Source organism: Camelus bactrianus, chromosome 14, assembly GCF_048773025.1.
Source record: "Camelus bactrianus isolate YW-2024 breed Bactrian camel chromosome 14, ASM4877302v1, whole genome shotgun sequence".
Classification (NCBI taxonomy): Eukaryota; Metazoa; Chordata; class Mammalia; order Artiodactyla; family Camelidae; genus Camelus; species Camelus bactrianus.
The window spans coordinates 377294-398807 of record NC_133552.1 but is presented as its reverse complement, the minus strand read 5'-3'; the positions used below and the strand labels follow the sequence as shown (position 1 = coordinate 398807).

The 21514-nt window shown below is 49.9% G+C and overlaps 1 protein-coding gene across 8 annotated transcripts in view; it reads right to left on the bottom strand.

Annotated features, from left to right (window-relative positions):
* Positions 1 to 21514, bottom strand: part of PARP4 (poly(ADP-ribose) polymerase family member 4) — a 58134-nt gene that overhangs the window by 20237 nt on the left and 16383 nt on the right. For all 8 annotated transcript variants that reach the window (XR_012511579.1, XM_074377848.1, XM_074377849.1 and 5 more), the window contains 13 exons: positions 21178 to 21351; positions 18015 to 18175; positions 15566 to 15703; positions 13632 to 13727; positions 11135 to 11318; positions 10818 to 10974; positions 9502 to 9626; positions 7178 to 7309; positions 6338 to 6424; positions 4119 to 4283; positions 3308 to 3354; positions 3074 to 3152; positions 11 to 148 (listed from right to left, as the gene is read on the bottom strand). Coding sequence is in view for 7 of the 8 variants with exons in the window: in XM_074377848.1 (XP_074233949.1) it covers positions 11 to 148; positions 3074 to 3152; positions 3308 to 3354; positions 4119 to 4283; positions 6338 to 6424; positions 7178 to 7309; positions 9502 to 9626; positions 10818 to 10974; positions 11135 to 11318; positions 13632 to 13727; positions 15566 to 15703; positions 18015 to 18175; positions 21178 to 21351 (1683 nt within the window). In the remaining variant the exon portion in view is untranslated. The remainder of the gene's footprint in view (positions 1 to 10; positions 149 to 3073; positions 3153 to 3307; positions 3355 to 4118; positions 4284 to 6337; positions 6425 to 7177; positions 7310 to 9501; positions 9627 to 10817; positions 10975 to 11134; positions 11319 to 13631; positions 13728 to 15565; positions 15704 to 18014; positions 18176 to 21177; positions 21352 to 21514) is intronic.

Sequence of the window (21514 nt, the reverse complement as noted above, 5' to 3'; positions counted from 1 at the left end):
AGGACTATACCTCGCTTTCTTTCTCCGGATGTTTTTCGACCCACATTCTTGGGAGATACGCATCAGACAAGCCGATGTGGAGAGAAAACCCACTGCTGTCTAAGGAGCTGCCTTCCATGGTGCTAATCACAGCCTTGCAGTCTGTACTCTGCAAAACAAGCAACCAGGATGACCAAGTGAATAATGGAGCAACCCCACTTTGTCACAGAGCAAACCCCGCACGACTGACAGGACTCCATTTAGAACCAGCAGGCTAGTAACACACTCCGAAATTCTGAACTGTAGGGTTTACAAGTGTGACCATTACCGTATCAGTTACCCTCCTGAAATTCTAAGGTTTAGGTAATTCGGGAGAGTCTCAAACCCTGGATGCAGCACTGGTAGGTCTGTGTATTCTGTCACCTGGATTCAGTGGAAAGCACACCAGTCATGACAGAGAATAGCAAAGCAGAAAATTCACCAGGAATATTAGAATTATACCTTCAAAAAAATTGGGGGTGGGGAGAGGTAATTAGGGTTACTTATTTATTATTATTATCCTTTTATCTGACAGAGGTACGGGAGGTGGAACCCATGACCTCAGGCATGCTCAGCATGTGCTCTGCCACTGAGCTATATACCCTCTTCCCCAAATTATACTTTATTTTTAAACTATATTTTCATAAATATAAAACAACTTTTGAAAAAAATAGATGAGAATCTTCAAACGATGAAAGTGATGTGACAGGTTCCTCGCCCAGAAGAACTGCCCAGCCAGCCCACAAAGCTGTGAGAAACAACACATGCTCGTTTTAAACCACAATGTGTTCAGACTGCTTGTTATACAGCAAAAGCTGTCTGATGCAGACGGCTTCTTGCTCAGGATGGATTATTTACGTGTGTTTATCTCCATTCCCCAGCAAAATCCTAAAACTCCCTGCGATAAAAGGGAAGCAATGAAAAGGGTATGAACCATAAAGACACTGAGAACAGGAACAAAGACAAAAGCAGATGAGAGATGTCAACAAATTTTAGGAAGATGGAAAGTGGACAGAGGTGTGTAAGTGACTCAGCCAGAGCAGGGGCAGCTGCCACCTGAGTCCTGGGGGGTGTGTGTGTGTGTGTGGACGCAGTGGGCTCACTGGTCGGCAGCAACCCGGGAAGTCACCAGGAGAGGCGCTGGGTGCTGCAAACCAGCAGCGCCAGTGAACAGGTTACGCACCAGGCTGTCAGAGCCAGGTCCTCTCCCCGTCCTGCACAGCAAGCAGCTAGCATCCGGTTCTCTCACTGAGGGAAACCAAGGATTTATCACTTAGAGAAATTCAATCAAACCGAATCCAGACTCAGGTCTCCTCCGAATAATGAAGCACAAAAGAATGAAGTGAAACTTGGCACCCTAAACATGGGACCTTAGTCGCCCTCCCCAGCAACACCTTACGAAACTTACGAACCTCTGGTGGTCCTGAGGAACCACACAAGGGCGAACACCACCGAGACTCACCCCACCCGCTGCCGGCGGCCGCTGGCACGGCCTTGGCCCACTCGCTCCACTCGCCTCAGGGCACCTAACTGGGTTCTCGTGTCTCGAGTAAAGATGAACACAGACGGAGGCCACCCAGACGTGTGAGGACGAGACCAAACAAACAAAATGCCAGAGAAGAAGAAAAAGGAACTCAAAGAAAGGAGACGCAGCACAGGAAACAGAAAACAGAATGTTTTCAGAGTCGAGAGCGAGAGGACAGCGCATCCAGGAAACACAAAGATGCTTTAAGAAGGAGTCCGTATGGAACAGAAAAGGGCCTTACCCACAAAGTGAGAACTCAGATGAAAGTTTCAGCAAAATGAATGGATTTAAAAGCGAGAAAATCACCCAGAAAGTAGAGCAAAAAGACAGTAAAATGGGCAATAGGAGAGGGAACGCAAGGAAACAGGGGCTCAGCCCGGAGACGCCTGGTTCACAGGCACTGCAGAAGGTAAAGGGGAGGGCGACACTTTTGTTTTTTAAATATAAGAAAAGCCCCCAGAACTATAGGCCACAAATTACGTGTGATGAGTTAACACCACATTATTACGAACTTTTAGAAGACCAGGACAAAGAGAAGTTCTGAAATGCTAGCAGGATTAAAAACGGCAGGCTTCATACAAAGAACACCGCGCAAGCTCAGCAGAGACCCTGCGAGCCGGACGATGGCGATGTCAGCCTCCTGAGAGGTGGCCCAGCCTGGGATCCGTCACCGCGCCCAGCGGCCCGGGCGGCACGCGGGCCAGGACACTCTCAGGCCCCAGGGCCTTAGCGGAGCTTGTGCTCTGCCAAATGGAGGAACGAGAGAGAGGAGGCTGCAGAGGAAAGCTCTCGGGGAGAAGTGAGGGAGGCCAGGGCAGCGGCGGGGCGGGGACTCGCGGGAGGTCAGTGGATCACCTGAAGCATTTGATGGAGAAAAACATGGATGGAGGGTTTCAGCTGACACGTTACAGCAAGTGAGAAGGAACAGTTCTAGAAAATTAAGTGAAAAGGGCAACTTGAAAAACTACATAAAGAAGTAAAAAGAAAAAAATATGCCATCTAGTACATTTCTTGGCTCAGTGTAAATAGTCATAATAATTTAAGCACTATTTTCTTGATCTTTTTCCTTGGTGGGGGAGGGCATTAGGTTTACTTATTTATTTGTAGAGGTGCTGGGGATTGAATCCAGGACCTCACGCGAGCTAAGCGTGCGCTCCGCCACTTGAGCTACACCCTCCCCCCCACGACTATCGATTTTAACCAAAAACATAATTCAGCTTTCGGAGTAAAGGAGAGTGGAGTGGACAGTGGGTGAGAGGAGGTAAGAGGGTCTGCTTCCATCTGTCGTGCTAGGTTTTGAAACAGATGAATCAGGAACAAGCAGGAAAAAAATTAAAGCTTTGGAAGCCACCAGAATAGAGCTAAAATATTTAAAGCGGTTCATGGTCTCTGGACACTGGTCTGGGGGGGCCAGGGAGACTTGCTGGAGGCGGTCGTGCGTGATCTAACTGGTAAACCGTGTGCCTTTGGTAAAACAGAATGAACGTTGAAGCAGGAGTTCTGAAGACGTGGAAGCGAAGACCCACTGACCTTCTGTCTCAGCGCGTGCGAGTCACTGGAGATGAACTCAATCACGTACGGCATCTCGACGGACATGCTCAGGGAAAAGCTACCAGAAACGAGGACAAAGCTGGCTTAGCCGAACGTCTTAAATGTTAGACAACTGCTTGTAGGTCTTTCATACAATTTTAAGTGGAAATGAAAAGCATAAAGCAAACGTCCGTTGAAGGGTTAACTGACAGGCTTTGTATTTTAGGTGCTGACCTTTGCTTTGCTCCTATTTCCTTCACACAAATCTTCTCTACTGCATCCTGTTGAAAGAAAAAAATATACAAATAAGCATCTGCTAAGGGTCACCGTGAGACTCCAGGCTGAGTTAATGTCACCAGAGCCACAGCCACGGGACGGCTGGTCTCACTTTGGACTCACTTTGTCACGAGCATCTGCTCATGGATGGACAGTAACTTAAAACGCAGCTGACACCAGGGATGGTGTGTGGCCATTTTACAGAGATTTCAGCCATACGCGTGTCTGTGTGCACACACGCACACAAGTGCACACATGCACACACACCGACGTGCAACACGTATACACATGCACACATGTGTACACACAGTACACAGTGCACACGCGGACATATGTGCACGCCCATGTACACACGCACACACAACACACGTGTACACACAACTTCTACAGACACAGAGTATAGTCTGGAAGGATTTACGCCAAAGCGTTACCCAGAGGTTGGGCTACTATCTGTGGCGACAGAATTAAGGATGGTTTAAATTTTCCCCTTTGGCTTCTTTGCATTCTTTATGTTTATCTAAATACTCCATAATGAGCATGGGGTACAGACACAAAATTTTAAGTGACTGAATAGAATAAAAACAGAACCGCTGAGCACATTAGGGTGTTTATTCTTTTCATTTCACAGACATTACATGTGTCTAAACATGAGAATGTCGCTAAAATTGACTTTATGCCCAAATGATTAGGTTATTTAGGTAATTTTTTCTTCCCGATGCATAACTCATACAAAAAAAGCTGCTTTACATCTTACCCTACGTGTACAAACCTGCGTGTTTTCATTGAGAGCTCTGTCCCGCCGCCAGGGCGCCACGGTGCCGGGAAGGAAGAAGACTGCGCAGGCCCCCTGGGCGCTGAGCTCTGTGATGTAGGTGATTTTGATAAGGACCTTAGCCTTGGGGGGCAAGTTCCCAACACTGACGGTAAAAACGTCCTGAAATAGAAACATGTCACCTCGCTTGTGCCTCAAAAGCCTGTCTGTTCCCTGCTGCTTAGTCCCTCCTGGAATTGCAACCTGCCTGGTCCTTCCTCAGAAAAGGGAAGCAGCCTACAGGGGAGTCCCAGAGCCCGTCCCCAGCGGGGGACAGTGTGGCGTCCACAGGGGGCTTAAGGAGAGCAGGTCCCTTGGCAGCAGGACCCTACCCCTCAGAGAGCGTCACCCAGCATCACCTCTGCCCCCTGCACACGGCCCCTCTGTGGCCACAGCACCCAGAGCGGCTCCACTGGCGGCTGCAGACCGAGAGCCGTTTTCACCAGCTTGGCCCTCACTTAATTCTTTCATCTTACGGAATAGTCATCATTTTATTTTTCAGAAAAGGTATTTTGTTTTCTTTCTGTGGGTATGGATAATCACTGCAACCAAGAAACAACTTCATGGTCAGGGAAAGAGGGGCTGGATGGATTTTTTCTGACCCCACACAGAGAATCTCTCGACCCACCCCCCACCAAGCACAGCCCCCACTCTACTTAGTGCCTTTAGATTAACTATAACATTATTATCACACAGACTTAAGGCGTACATGGTTACTTTTGACATCAAGGACACCCACTTGCAGGGTGGGGACAAACAGCACTCGGCCCTAAGAGAAGTGTGTGAAGGCCGGGGGATCTTCTGAGGCGCCCTTGAGCGTGTGGGGTGGCAGGTCTGTTGTAGGATCTAGAAGGTGCACGACGTCCCTTCCATCACGTCGACCCAGATAACCTACAAAATCCTAACTTGCCCTGAACCCGTCAGACAGAAAGCTGAGCTGCAAGCAACCAAGTGAACTGAGTCCCACAGAGTGACCAGCTCTGAGGACGGAGGGGGCGTGCGCTTTGGGGTAACTGGGACCCCAACACAGGGGTCTTTGACTCCCTCAGAATCTTTTCTCCACAGGAGCTGGGCACTCTCTCCAGCCGTGGTTTTGGCCCTGAAGTTTTCTTTGTTTCTCCTTGAACTTTTTATCTAACTCTCCTGTGACTTCCCCGCTTACATACGGGGTTGCAAGGTCGGCCTCCGTCTCCGGACAGAGCACACTGAGGGCTGTGAGGGGGTCATGTACTGTTGGTGGGAGCAGAGAGCAAGGCACCAACCTGGGGAAAGGCACGACAATGCTTAAGCTAAGATTTTAAAGCTAATTTTTAAAAATCGAGCAAGCAAGCAGAGTTAGAGCATTCCGCCAGAGGAGCAAGGGCCTCCGCAGACGGCGCTGTCCGGGGGACGTCGGGGCACTCTGGCGGCTGGGTGTGGAGGGAGGAGAACGGAGAGCGATGAGGCCGCATGAGCCCGGCCCCGGCGTCCCCCGTAACCGTGGGAAAAACATGGACCCTCAGGTAAGTGACGGGTTAGGGAAGGCGCTGACACGGGCGGACTCCGCAGACGTCTGCTAGGAAACAGACGAGCACCTGGAGGCGGGAGGGCGGGGAGGGGATGGCAGAAGCGAAGGCCGGCTCCCAGGTGTGCGGTGTGGCCGGTGGGTCCCTGGCGGCCTGCTTCTGAGGCCACGGCAACAGGAGGGGCAGTTTGGAGGGAAGCGAGTGGACACAGCAGGTGTTCCTCCCTCCAGATGCCCCTCGTTCCAGTCCTTTCGAAGCAAATAGCCAGAAAGAAAGGGCCTGGACCAGCTCAGGACCTGCAGAAATGCCTCCTGAGACACAACCTGGTGACACTTAGGTGAACAGCTTGGTGAGCTTAGTTCCAGGGAAAATGTCAGAAAATGAAAATCACCTGTCCCAGTGGCTCCTTTCTGTTGTCACTTCTGGGAAACTCAGCTCCCAGTGACAGAAATAGCTCTTACTCATTTGCTATCTTAACGCCATTTCCTCCTTTATTTAAATAAGTCAGATGTGTCCGACCTCCCTTCGCTAACACCAAGTGAAACTCTAGGGCCTAAAAAAGCAAGAATTATTCCAGTTTCTAGGACGACGAATTTCTTATCCCAAATCAATTTCCATCTCTCCCCCTTTCTCCGAAGTACACGGGACTAACAGACGACGGCGGAGACCTACAGGTGCATCCTGGTCCATCAGGTACGCTCCGTCGCCTCGGCTGACTGCTTCTCGGTACTCTCGGTGGGCTGTTTCCTTCTCTTTTACCTGGAAAAGATTATGTACACCAGTCATACTATGAATCGTGATTTCAGACCTTAAAAAGGAAAATTTCATCAATGTTTATTAAAACCACATTTCTGACATCTTAATCTTTCTGTTAAAAAACAGAAAACTAAGCGTCTAAGACGAATGGAAACTTATCTAAAGTGGTCACAACGATGTACTTATCTAATACAAGTCTGAATCAGAAAAGGCCAAAGGAAGAGAATTCTCCTTAAAAGTTTTCACAGAGTCAATAGCGGGAAGAAAGTCTGGGACTTTACACTGAACAAAAAAAGAATAAATTAAGTTTATCTTAAATCTGATACAATGTGAGGGTTGCAACTGTGGGCTAATCTTAGCATAAACAAAAATGAATCAACTTATTTCTTTTGGTACAAATTTTCTTAAAAGGTTATAACATAACAGCCTTCACTTCAGCCTGACTTTGACGGCAGGAGCAGAGGCTCAGCTTCTGCAGAAACGCATCAGGCTTTCGCCAGCTTTCCAACGTGCCTCTCCAGCTTCTGAAGTGCATCGGCAGAGGACCCGCCGGGCGCTGCCCGCCGCAGACTGGGCAGTGGGAGCAGAAGCCAGGTCGTCAGGGAGGGACCCCGAGTGGAGGCTGGCAGGGCCTGGTTCTTCAGAGGACACTCGCTTTATGACGAGGCCGTTCCGCACCCTACAGCCACGGATCTGCAGAAGCGAACTCGGGTGAGCAGAAAACAGAAACCACAGAGCAGTGGTGGGACCCCTTACCTCTCCCACCACGTGCCTCCCGCCGATGAACGCCTCGAACCCGCACACAGCAGCCTTGTCGTCCAGGGGAAAAACGTACTTTGCCTCGATGGGCACGTGACTGTGGTTTGTGTACGTCTGAAAAACAACAACCTGGAGAAGGAAAAGCACACATACTCCGTGAGACCAGGTGGAGAGACATTCGCAGAGACAAGGGTTGATGGACGTGATTCGCACACGAGTCCCCAGAGGTCAGCCTCTCTGTCCACTTTGCGCTCTCTGACACCACGTCATGTGACTGGGCACCCAAAAGGGAAGACATTTCCGACAACAGGATAAAGGAGTTTTACTAGGACTCAGAACGGACACTAGCGCACCACACATGTTTTTGACGTCTTAATCTTTCTCCTTCAAATGGAACCACTGGTTTAGTTTAGTTTAAACTGAAAACATTAAACTCATTCCGACAAATCCAACGTGGGCCATGATGGGCAAGGCCCCTGCTGCCGGGCCCTGCCTGGACACTCAAGGCCAGCCCACAGGCTGCTGACCCGACCCCAACGCGGAAAGTTCACTGCACACTCTCGAGTTCCCTGGGGGCAGAGCTCCCCGCGGGAACAGCCTCATCAGATTAGAAGTAGCAGCCGGCATCCAGCCGGAAGTGACGTCCAGAGGACGGAAGCCCCGCTCACACACGGGCTGAGCTCTTACATCGTAAAAGGAAGATGTTCTGATCCCACTACTCAGCTCCGTCATTTTCTCTGTCTGCCTCCCAGTTCCTTCCTCCACTTTTCTCTGGAACTCACTCTAACTCAGCTCTCTCCCCCCAACTCCTTCAAAAGGTGGCTGTCCAGGCCTCACTGCTGAGTCCAATGGCCACGTCCAGCCCAAATTTCGCCGGGTCCACCAGCAGCTTCGCTGGAGCAGACCGCTCCTTCCTCCTTGTTCGTCCTTCTGGAAAACCCACTCTCCTGCTGTGTCACTGGCGGGTCCTTCCCGGGCCCCTCGCTGGCTCGGCCCCCGCTCCCTGGCTCCACCGTCTTGCTGATCTCTGTGGTCTTGTGACTTCAAACAGCATCTGATGCTGGTGACCCCCACCGGGAGTTAGCTCTTCCGACATCTAGACTCATAAGCAGGCGCCCCCTTGATCTTCCATCTGGACATGGGCACCTACATCACGTGGCCAAAGGTGACCCCACGGTCCTCCTGCCACCCACCACCTCAGGCAGACGCGCTCCATCCTCCCAGGTGCTCAGGCCCCAGTCCCTGACGTTGCACGCCCGTCAGTGAGACCCCTGGACGGCCACCACCCTGTCAGGCACGGCCCCGCGTCCCACCCCAGCCCAGGCACTTTTGTCCCAGCCGCCGTCCTTGACTCAGTTTCCTCAGCGTCACCCGCACGGATGCTGTGTTCGACCCCTGGCCTCGCCCAAGGTTCTGGCCTTCCCCAGGGATGGCCACAGTCAGTGACTGGTCCCCAGGGTCAGGGCACAGAGCCGGGCCCCCTTCCTCCATTCAGAACATCTCTGGGATGTCATGTCCCTCTGGGGCCGTCGGAGGACTCCACCGTGTCACACCCGCCAACCTCTCCCCGGGGTCCCGCCTCCCTTGCTCTCTTTCAGGTGTTGTTCCCAAGAGCAGGTCCTAACAAGCTCCCAGAGAATCTGACCTCTGTCTCCTAACCGGCCCTCCTCAGGCTGTTCCCAGCACCGTGGCCTGCGTGACCCCTTAGAACACACACCACTCCTCGGCAAACATCTCCCAAAGGCTCCCAGTTCACTGAGTTAGGGGCAGCTCGTCCAGTCCTGATGAGAGCCGCCCTCCGCCTCTCCCACCCACTTTCCAACCACACTCCCTGCTCTGCTCTGGCCACAGTGGCCTCCTTGGGGCCCCTTGACCACATCAGGCCCACTCCCGTCTGAGGGCCTTTGCACGTGCTGTTTCCCCTCTGGGAATGAGCCACCCTTTGACGTCCACACGGCCCAGTCCCCTGCCTCCTGCCCGTCTGTGCTCAGTGAGGCCTTCCTTGGCCATCCTGTTCACAAGCTCGAAGCCCTCCTGCTCTGGTTTTCCACACCAGCGCCACCATCTAACGCACTGCGTGTTGTACGTATTTACCACATTCACTGCCTAGTCGGGCTCTCTGAGGGCAGAGCTTTCGTGCTGTTCCTTGCGGCCGGTAGGCCTGCAACCCAGGACAGTCCCGGGCATGCAGTAGGTGCTCGAGGGATGAAAGAATTTTAGAAATGCACGTTTGGTTTAGTTCATGCAACTGTAATCCAGTTGGCACGGACGAGTCACAACACTGGGTTAATTTAAGCACCGTCAGGCCACAGAGCGCACACCTGGGCTACGAAGTCTATTATCTTCCCCTTGATGTGAACGTCCTCAAGAGGAACCACGTTCCCCGTGGGGTCCTGGAGGCCGGCCTGGACGTCGGGAAGGGGCTTGGAGTCTGGTAACTGGTGATCTGCACGGTGGAAATGTGGGTGTTAGGGTTTAAAGCCACCTCTGACTGTCTATTTTTATCTTGATTTTTACTCCTTTCCCTTCCAAATGTTACATTTTAGGAAAAATGAACAAATGGCGTTTATGATTTTCAACAGCCAATTCTGAAAGGTGAACTCACAAGAGAAAATGGGGCAACATTTTCAGGAGAGACACTGCCTCTTTAACCTGTTGACTTTCAGGAGTCAGCCTAAAAATTCAGAGTCAGACTAACACTTGGAAGACATGCATTTAAACATATACAGCAAGTACGCAAAGGTCTTAAGAATAAGTTCCCTGGCCTGTAACCGTGAATTGGTCCGTCACCTTCGTTCACCGCGCCACAGAAGTTGGACCCACTGGAGGCCCCCGGATCTCAGTCCCGGGAAACCCACGTCCTCACACAGCAGACTGAGAATGTCCATGACCAAACTAGGAGTGCAAAAGTGCAGGCATGCTTAGAGCTGCAAACACACACTGTCGCCAGACCTCTCATTCAGGGACTCCCAGGGCAAAAGTCAGAGTCACCTTCTGGTACGTGAGGTCACACGTTTCTGATAAAAAATAACTTGATCACGGTTTAAAACGTTAGTGTGATTTTTAAAATTCTTTTTATGTTAATGTGTTTTAAATGCTGTCAATTAATATCCTGCTAGTTTGGGCTCATGATGTTCTGAGACGCTGTGACTGTCCCACACGTGTCCTACTGCTAACATCCGAGCCCACGCGGCAGGTTTGGGGCACCTTCGCTTAATGGAGATGGTGGTCTCCCTCTCAGAGGAGAGAGGCTGAGCCCAGACAGGCCATGTGGCTCGTCCGGGGCTACGCAGCCTCGTTAGTGAGGGGCAAGCTTCCTGGTTCTAAGGCTGCACCTCGGTCTCGTCACGCACCCTCATTACTACACCTGTGCACGCTGGCACCTTAAATTGGTCAGGGCAGCGCCGATCGCCCTGAAGCAGCTGGGCTCGGCTGCCAAGTGTTAATGAAGTAGCCCGTGGTTCTGAGATCACTTAACCTCTCTCAAGCGCCTAGGCTTTTATATTTACAAGATAGAAAAAGAAATGAAGTGTTCACGCAAGAGGTCATAGATACAGTTAACAAACATGAATACAAATTTCATGGAAAATACAGTGTTTGCATTCTGTAAACATCACATAAAACAAAAGTGTCTTACCTTCAAGCCTTGAAAACTTCGGAAGCTCAGGTCTGTATTCTTCTAATTCAGTATTACCACACGGATGAAAATCCTTTACTTCATCTCCAGGTATACAAAACTTAACAATATATTTCATTTTCACCTGGTTAGTTTTATACACAACAAATTCATCATCCTAGAACAAACAAATTAATAGGTGGGGGGAAAACCTTTTACAGGCAAACGTTTTCATAAAAGCAGAATTTCATGTTTGCTAATTTAGAAAATGTTGAATTCATTCAAATGTAAATGTATTTAATACAAACAGGAGCCTCTCCGCTTCTCAGCAGAAGTACCTCAAAGTCCGTGGGGACGGCGGCTGTTCCGGGAAGCCCGTGGACGCTGTCATAACCGGGTGGAGCTTCCGTCAAGGAGAAGTCTTTCTCACGCAGGTCCGCGCACCTCCCCAGGGCCACGTCGCAGACCACCAGGAGCCTGGTGCCATCCGTCTGTCCCGGGCGTGCGTACTTGGTGCTCGTACTGTGCGTGAGAGGGAATAAACACACGCGTGCCTTAGCCCACAGCTCCGAGGCGACACTGACTGACCACGCGCGCGGGGAAGCTAGTATTCAGAGGACGCCGCTGGTACAACAGTCCCAATTTCACTGTTGCCGAGATGTCTCCAAAGAGTCCGTCTAGAAGTTTATTATTCACATGTGTACTTGAAGCTTCACTGTCAGGAGCACGTACCGCCCTCCCGCGTGCTCGTGGCGCCCAGTGCTTTGTTCCAGGGACACGGGGACCCCCTGCTCCTGCGGGTCCTCACTGGCCACCAAGACACACAGGAGGAAAAGTAGGCTGAATCTCGGCACTAAAGCTCAGAAAGACCATTAAATGCCAAGTAAGAACTGGTCAAGGGACAGGCAGCGCTGCGCTCCCACGAAGCCTTCTGGATCCAAGTAGAAAAACAAAATTTCAAGTGATGCCCGAACGAGAGATCCTGTCTAACTTTCTCCAGGAACCAGCAGCCTTAATGAAGCAACTTGTGTGTCAGGGGCACAGCTGGGACACCTTTGGGAGCACATCTTTTTGGGGACATACCTCTAACACTTGCACTTCTGTTTTTAATAAGCAGTTTTTCCGTCCCTCCCACACACCTCTCTTCCCTGTAACTGACAAACGTGGGACCCTGGCTTTGCCCCCGCCCATCCCTGCCTGGCTCCACACCCCCCGACCCCCAGTTCAGCAGCTGTCTCTCCGGCCCGTGTGCGAACCAGCCTGCAGCCCCCTGCAGTTTGGTCTGGTTGTACTTCCTCACCAGAACCCCTCTGTGCACAGTCACTGAGGACGTCAGTTGATTAAATTCAAATACACGCCAGTTTACTTTTTGAAAAATACCTCAACGTAGAAAAATTTTTACTTTGGAATGTTTTGTACACAGGGAAGAGCTTCCATATCGTAAACGTTAAGTCTGGTCGCAGCTGCCGCCCAGTTCAGGAAACAGAACATGGCCAACGTTCCTACGCCGCCCCACGCGGTCGCCTTCCCCGCACCCGGAGGGCACCTCGTCACCGCCTGGGCTTTTGTGTGTGTCACCCTGTCTTTAACCGTGTTGACATGCAGGAGTGTGTCCCTTGGTAATAATGTTAACTCTTCTTGTCTTCGCACTTTGCACGCGGAGTCCCACAGCAGTTGCTGCTCCACACTCTGCCCTGAAGCTCACCCATCTGACACGTGCGGCTCTAGGGCACTGGTTTAAACTGCTGCATAGGGAGGACGCCACGTGGCCACACCAAGACTCATCAGTCCACCCGCTGTCAGATCACGTCCATGAGCGCAGTCGTTTCTGCACCCTTGCTGGTCTAGGAAGACAAGCCTCACCGGGCAGTGATGCTCAGCACAGACTATTACAATCACCCAGCGAGGCGAAAACCTACTGGATCTCGCCCAAGATCCCGCGTTAGCTGATCCGGGGTGGAATCAGCACCCATGCTTTCTAAGGCTCCCCGGGGCGGTCCGGGGCGCAGCCGGGATGGAGGAGCCCTGCTTCCTGGCTCACTGGCCCGTCCACAGATCCCCGAGCCCACCATCAACTGCGTTCGTCAGCTCTCCCAGAAAATGCCCAAGCTTCCTCTAGAGGGTCTGTCAATTTATACAACAGTGTCTGGAGATTCAACAGCACCTAAAGGTGCTGAACTTTTTTTGTCAATATGATAAGTGTGAAATGGCCTCATTATGGTTTGATTTGCAAGTGACAACCTCTGTGAGTCTGTTTCCTTTTCATAAAATGATGTCACAACACCAGCTGTGAGGTGTTCAGACCACGCACTTGAAGCATGTAGCCTGATGCTTAGAAAGCTCCACACTCTGCGGCTGTAATGAGGACAGATGTTAACGAGGATGTTGAAGAAGAAACATTCCAGACACAAAGATCATGGGTAATGGACAGCCTGTTCAGAAGAGAGCTCACGTGCTGTAGAAGTTACGATTGCTGGCTCTGCAGGACGACAAAGCTCTGTGTGGCCTCTGGCAAGACACCCCCACTGCCCCCCAGGGTCCCCGTCTGCGAGACGGGCATCAGCAGGACCGACACAGGGCTTTGCTGTGAGGACGGAGTGAGAAAATATAGCGGAAAGCTCTTAGGACAGTAAAATCACTGAGGTGATTTCAAATATCTTTTCCCAAATATCCACTGCAAGACAGGCTTCTGCAAAACTGAGAAAATCGGTTGCTTTAATCACCTGTTCAGTGAGAAACCCATCACTGAGGGAAGACAGAGGACAACACAGAGCAAGTGCTCCGTAGCGTCTCCCCGGTGATGGGCTAACAGGGTTAAGGAGGTAACGCGCTGACCTGAGTGAGTCGCTGAAGTATATTCCACTCCCGAGATTTCCAATGTCTGTTCTCTCCACGCCACGATCTTCAACTGCTTTGGGTAAAAGCAACCCACTAAAAAAAGAACAGTATAATGATTTACTAGAGAAAAGGAATCTTTTATTATGGCCTCATAATTCTAGCAGGGACAGGTGCTATTTAAGGACGTTCTGCTCTGTGAAATAAGCCAGACACAGAAAGACAAATACCGCATGACTCCACTTATGTGTGGAATCTAAAAACGTCAGACTCACAAAACCAGACAGTAGAACGGTGGTCTCCAGGGGCTGGTGGGGGTGGGAACGAGGGATGCTGGTGAAAGGTTACAATGCTTCAGTTACCAGGGGAGTGAGTTCTGGGGACGCGGCATGCAGCAAGGGGGCCGCAGTGTGAAAGCCTGTGGTCCATATTTGAAATCTGGGGAGAGAGTAGATCTTGTGTCCTCACCACCAGGAAAAAAGCTAAGTCCACGAGGTGACAGACTGTTAACTAACTTGGCTGTGGATGTCATTTCACAATGTATCTGTACATCAAATCATCAGTTGTATAACCTAAACATACACAAGCTTTATTCATCAATCATATCTCAATAAAGCTGAAAATATACACCAACTAGAAGACAATACATAAATAATTAGCATGAAAATGAAAAGAAAAATGTGTTTCAAGTTAACCCCACAGAAGGAACTCCAGGTGCCATGAAAACGGACCAAGCCAAGGCTGGTCTCCCATCCCTGCGCTGACCTGCCCGGGCTGCCCAGCGGGACACGGCTAAGCCAACTTACACGGGCTCCCCGGACCTCCACCCTCTCAGGACGCTCTGTGATCAACGGTGACTGTGCTGAAATCTGGGAAGGCGGGGAGGGAGACATCCGCCTTTTATTACACCTGCACGTTGAGTTCTGTACTGCCAAATGGAATTCATTTTGTGAAATGGTCTTTGGGATTTAGACCTGCTCAAAGGGGTAGTGGGATCTTTCCTACTCAAAGATTATTTTTACAGTTTTATTTTAAATGATAAAATCTTTGCTCTGCGTGGAGTTGAAGTGCGAGGAATGAGGTAAGGATCCAACTTTGTAAGAAAATACAGCCCTTCCGTAGAGATAAAAGCCACTCTCATCACACATGAAGTCCCCTACGGTTCTCGGTTTATTCGTGGGTTCTTTATCCCGTTGAGTTGTCTACTTTTGCACCACCTCACTGCTTCACTCAGTAAAGCTTTAAAATATGTTTTTAATGCCTGACTGGTTGATCTTCCCTTAATATTCTTACCCTGGTAAAGTCAAATTTAAAAAACAATGTGCTGTGGAGTCAGCTTTTCATTTCTTAAAAACATCTTGTTAGGAGCATTACTGTGATGGCGCTACACGCAGAGGCTAGTTCCAGGAAGACCTGCGTCCTGCTGGGTAGCGTCTCCTGGGTGCGTCAGCAGCAGTTAGAGCTTTTCTGGTGGATCTTATGTCTCTCCTTAAGCTTCTTCGTAGGTATTTAACTAAGGATCCGGATTTACTCATATTTCCCCCTGCTCCCCAAGACCTCCGTTCCAGCCCCAGTACTAGTTGGTTATTCAAAGCAAACAGATGATTACAGTTAAGCCTTGAATTCCCAGTATCTGGGCACTAATTTCTAGCACGTTCCTAGACTAGATACAGAGAAGGGGGGAGTCAGCACACAGAGAACCCCCTTTCGTCACAAAATACAGTCTTCAAGAAGCATTTCACAGCCATGCACTACACTTTAATAAGTACACAACTTAAATTATACATTCAATTATAATTCACAGTGTTCAGTTTTGTCTGGAATCCAATAAGCTGGCTGATTTTAATGGAAGACACCCATGTTGTTTAGATAAAAAGGAAACCCTTCACCTGTGTGAGGCTGAAAACTCGAAAGCAAAAGTGGCACGTGCTTACCGGGACAGGATCCCCACGAAGCTCCGCACAGGAGAGCCATGTAGCAGGGCCTTCACGTTGCCAAGCTGGCTCAGAAACTCTGTGGTTTCACTCGCTCGGCCAACTCTAAATATCTGCAAGATGTTCACTGGACTCTTACTGTAAGAATCAGAAGAAAACCTTGAGACTACATGATCGAAAGCAAAATAAAAAATTGTCATTAGCAGCAGAAAACCCAAATTATTAGAGAACTTATTCAATGACTCACAACGCAGCATGTCTTGGAAATACTATGCAGCCACTAAAGAAATCACACTCTTAAAAATAAATAAGGATACGAAGCAAAACTTACAGTAAAATAAGCTTTAAAAGTGGGTTACAAAACCTTACGTACAGCGTGATCCCAAATTTTGTCAAATACGTAATGTACGGAATAAACAACCTGAATAAGCTCACTCATTCACTCACACATTCATTCAACAAACACACTCTGAGCTGAGGACTCTGCCAGCTCTGGAAATAAGATCGCACCGTCTCTGCCTCGTGGAGCCCATGTTCTCACCAGAGAGACAGAAATCAAGAATTCAACAACACCTGCTCCTAAGTGTGGCTGAGCGAGCCAGCCAGGGTCGGAGAAAGCAGCCAAGGGGGCCTTTCTTTGGAGGTGGTGTTTAAGGGAGGCAGCAGAATCCAGTCTAACTGCTACGCTCTAAGCGGTCATTTCAGGGAGATTAATGGGACGGGGCAGGTGCACAGAACGTCAGGGAGGCGGCAAGAAGCCAGGATTAAAGGTGTTCTGGAGGCAGAACCCATGATGTGAGGGTGAGGGAGGGGGCGTCAGCAGTGGGTCTGGGTGACAGGGACGGGGAAGTGGGGGGCTGCCCAGCACCAGGTTTGGGGTGTGGAGGGGGGCCTGCCCAGCAAATCAGCCAGCTACAAATGACAGCCTTTCTTTCCGAGAGCTGGTCCCCAGCTCCTCACCGGGCGTACGTTCTACGCCAGAGAGCCAGCAGTGGTCCTGCCGTCTCTGGGCTACCTCTGGGTGGCAAGACTTGGGGTCATCTTTAATTTCTTCATGTTTTCACACATTTTCTAAACTTTTAGCAAAGAATATGAATTTTATAACTAGAAATAATTAATATGAAAAAGTCATTATTAGTGACATGAAATGGAGAAAACCTAACTTTTCACAGCAGCGGAATCTCTTTGTAGGGAGAGGCCCACTTTTGCTGCATGAACTTTTTAGCATGTGGGTGGGGCTGAGGGCTCCAGGGGCCTCCGGGAGGGCATCACGGGGTTGACGGCACCCTCCCCAGGGCTTGAAGACGCAGCAGCTCCTTCCTTCCACCCCTGGAGGAAGCGGGGACCCCTCCTGAGCACGCCTCCACTGTTACCAGACTCTAGATACCAAGGGGAGGGTCAAAATCAAATCAAATCAAGAAGTCAAAATAACCCGATTATATACAGAAACAAAGCCTGGAGAAGATCTGCAGGAAGGGGTTTTTTTAAACGAAGGTGAAATTCACATAACATAAAATCCACTGTTGTGAACACAGTGCAGTGTTATTTGGTGCATTCTGTGACTACCACCTCCACCCGGCTCCAAACACCCCTCCCGAAAGGGCGCCCACACCCACCCAGCTGGCAGGCTCCTGGCTCCCTCCCCGCCCCAGGGAGCTGCCTCGGTCTCCCTGGGGCTGACCTGTCTATTCCTCGTATTCCACGTAAATGGACTCATGCGGCATGTGATCCTTGGGGTCTGGCTTCTTTCACTTGTCAGGAGGTTTTCGAGGTTCACATGCTGCAGCAGGGTATCAGGACTTCACCTCTTTTTATGGCTGAATAATATTCCATTGCACGCTGATGCCTTATATTGTTAATCCGCATGCTGGCCGGAGGGCCCTGACCAGTCAGCTTCCAGACCCTGGGCCATGGCGAGTCCACGGGGTGCTGACCAGCAGGGTCTGCCTCTGCTGTTCCACTGCTGCTGTCCCGGCTGCAGAAGGTGCGTCCACGGGAGAGAGTGGTCTGCGAGGAGATCCACATCAGGGGCACTGTCCCTCTCGGCTTGTTTTTCGGGTTTCAGCTGTTCCCACGCCCTGGAGTGGCCAGTTTAGAAGCTGCCACGCCCATATTTCTGCATTCTAACATCTTAATTTGAGTGGGTTTTCCTATGCAATACCCTTCAGAATGCAAACAGTATTTGAGAATGTACACCAATAGTCTCCCATCTAAAGCTTTAAAATGTAATTCTCAGCAAGAGTAGGTAAACTCGAAATGGAGAGAAATGGAGTAGTAGGGAGTGCTTTCAAGCCCAGAATGTGGCCCCGAGCCCTGCTGCAGACATGGAACAAGTCACCGCCATCACACCGCAATCATGCTGACGGCGGGCAACCACGGAGATCAACACCAACGGAATCCGAAACAGCGTCACACAAAGCCGACCCTAACACATTTCCCGCATGCTCACCTGCGGTTATTCTGCAGTAGCTCTTCTCTGACTCTGGAAAATTCTTCTGTGTTCTGCTCAACATGCTCAATTTGGCATCTCAAAGCTCGGTATTTGGCAAGAGACGGCGGGTTGGCTTTGGACAAATTAGTTTCACAGACATTAACCATGTCTCTTATTAGCTGTAGGTGGAAATGATTCACACATGTTAGAATTATCAAAATATTTATATTGTATTACACTTTCTCAAAAGCTTTTTTCCCCAAAGCATGAGATTGATATCTGCCTGGACTGTAAGTGTGTTAAGGCTGACACAGTGCCTCAGTGACCGCACAATATACAATGATAATAACAGTGTCAGCACGGACAAGACTGTTACGCAGGTGTGTTCAGAACGTCATTCCTTTCATCCACATCAGCCACTTGTCCTATCCGGTGTCACTGTCCTCACTGGGTGCACGGGCAGTGAGGCTCAGAGGTCCCCGCAGCAAGGACAGTGTCCTGCAGGTCAGGAGCTCGCATGAGGGGACACAGCTCCTGAATGGTCTGAGTCACATTTACTGTAGGGACTTGTTGGTCTCACATCTCTGAGACCCAAGAGACAGTGAAGGAGGTGTCTGCTGCCACCAGCGTGGGGAGGGGCTCTTAAACTGTAATTCAAATCCACCAGCCATAAAAGACTGACACATTTTTCCATAAAAGTAAAACATTTCTGCATGGTAAAACAGAACAAGCCAATCGCCACCACCACCACCACACTCACCATAAGCAAAGAAAAAAAACAAACAAACAAACTGCAGAGAGTATTTGCAATTCACATCACAGACGAAACTCCCTAATGTACACAGGTCCTAAAAATCATGAAGAAAACTATCGAGACCCAAAAGAAAAAGAGACAAACTTCATAGAAGAAGAAACACAAACGTCGCTTAAAATCTGGAGAGGTGCTCAGGCTCTCTGCAGCAAGGGGCCGCTTCTCTCGCAAGCTTGGGAAGTCTGGAAGGTTGACAAACTCACCGGCTAAGAGGACAGGAAATACAACCTCTCCTTTGCTGACGGTGGGAGGGCAACACGGAACAAGTCCCCAAAGAGACAAAATGCGCCCCAGCTACAGATGCCCGTGTCCTTGCAGCCTGCGCTTCTGCCCCTGGGGCGTGTCTCAGAGACCCCCACCCCTGCAAATGTCTGAAATGACACACGCAGGGTATTCCCTGGGGCACCATTTGCAGCAGCAAAATCCAGGGACCAGAGCCACGTCTGGCGGGGGGTGCCCACCCGTGCACCGGGGACCCGAGCAAAGGCGCACCCGGTGAGGAGAGCGGGTGCCAACGGTAAAGGGAGGAAATGACTCTTCTGTAAAACAGGGGGAGGTGTACATGTGTACGTTCACGTTCAGACTTATCTGTGTGAAGCAATGGTGAACAGAAAACAAGGTAACCGAAATGGCTGCCCGTCGTGGGGGCAGCTGCACAGCTGGCGGGGACAGGGTGGGACAGAGGGGACCTTTTTGACGCGATTTTGACTGTTGAGTCACATGGATGTATTACCTACTGAAAATATAGAATTTAAATTAAAACTATTTGGGAGGCACCACACACGCCCTCTCAGCCGCAAAGCCAGCAGCTGAGGTCCTGCGTGTTGGGCGCCAGGGAGGTGATGGTTCTGACCCTGGTCCCTGATCTCCTCAGTCACTGGCTCATCTCATCTGCTGGCTCCTCAATTACTCTGGACTGTAGAGTCCTCTGGGGATCGGTGGGAAGTGTAGAACTTCCCCTCTGCAAATCCCTCTGAAGCCTGGAGGTCACGAAGCTCTGGATTTGTCCCAAACCCAAGCCCAGAGAAGGCAGCCCAGAGCCAGACAGGGATGCAGGCCTCACCCAGCGCGGGGCGGACACTGGAGCTGCCGTCATGCCTCCTCTTAGGACTGAGTCTGCTCCTCCCCCAGAGCTTGAGAGAGACCCAGCCAACTTCTGAGCAGTCTTGGTAATTCTATTCACCTCAACAGCGACTGGCTTAGGGACACACACGACTCAGTTCTGACCAAAGAAGTAAGAGTCTGACAACAGCCAAGACCTGGAAGCAACCCAAGTGTCCACCGACAGATGACTGGATAAGGAAGATGTGGTGTATTTATAAAACGGAATACTACTCAGCCATGAAAAATAAAACAATGCCATTTGCAGCAACATGGATGACCTGGAGATTATAATACTGAGTGAAGTAAGTCAGACAGAGAAAGACAAATATCATATATCACTTATATGTGGAAGCTTAAAAAAATGACACTGATTCTAGCTATAAACCAAAAACAGACTCATGGACATAGAAAGTAAACTATGGTTACCAAAGGTAAAAGAGGGGGAGGGATAAATTAGGCGTTTGGATTAGCAGATACAAAATACTTCATACAAAATAGATAAACAACAAGGATTTACTGTAGAGCATAGGGAACTACATTCAGTATCTTGTAATACATAATGAAAAAGAATCTGAAAAAGTATATATACTATATACACATATACACATGTAACTGAAACACTTTGCTGCATGCCTGGAACTAGCACAATACTGCAAATCAACTAGACTTCAATTAAAATTTTTATTTTTGGAAATAAATTAAGTATCTTGTAATAGCCGATGGTGAGAAAGATTACGAAAATGGATATACGTATATTCATGTATGACTGAAGAACTGTGCTGTAAAAAAATTGTTTCACTTTAAAAAGCCCTCTCTGCTGGGGGCTTCCTCCAAGAGACACAGACAGAAACACTCCAGGTGGGATGCTGTGAGCTGTAAGCGGATGGGGGGACAGGGAGCAGCCGCAAGGGGAGCTGTCGCCCACAGGAGGCACTGGACAGAAGCAGCGGACCCTGCCGACAACACTGCCTCCAGGTGAATGGACCACGGTGCCCTACACCTGACTCCTCCCCTGATCTGGAAAGTCACTTTGCAGCCTGTCAGTGCTGGCGCACGTGCACCCGCACCACGATTCCAACAGTCACGTGAGTGCACGGCTCAGGTTGCTTCCACAAACAAACGGCCCCAAACGGCTCCATGAAAGTTTGTTATCGAGCAAACTCTGGAGGCAAGTTCTGTGGTTCAGTGTTACCTTTGTCATCAGATTTGAAAAGGCCCCACTTGACCCAGCAAATTTTAAATGGCATTTGTATTCCAGAGCCTCACCTGGCAGAGGTCCTCCTTCTTGGCCAGCAGGCTCAGGGTGACCCTTCCTGCCACGCCGTCCCGGTGGGGGATCAGCCTGTAGAACTCAGTCATCATCGTCTGCAGTCGCTCCTCGGTCTCCCCATTTTTCAGTGCCGCCTTTACTAGAAGGAGGGTTCCCTCGGCCTTGCTCACCTTTACATAGGAGATGACATACGATTATTAAAACTAAATAAAAACAAAACATAAATACAAAACAGAAACAGACTCATAGACATAGAATGCAAACTTGTGGTTGCCAAGAGGGCAGGGGGTGGGAAGGGACAGACTGGGAGTTCAAAATGTAGAATAGATAAAC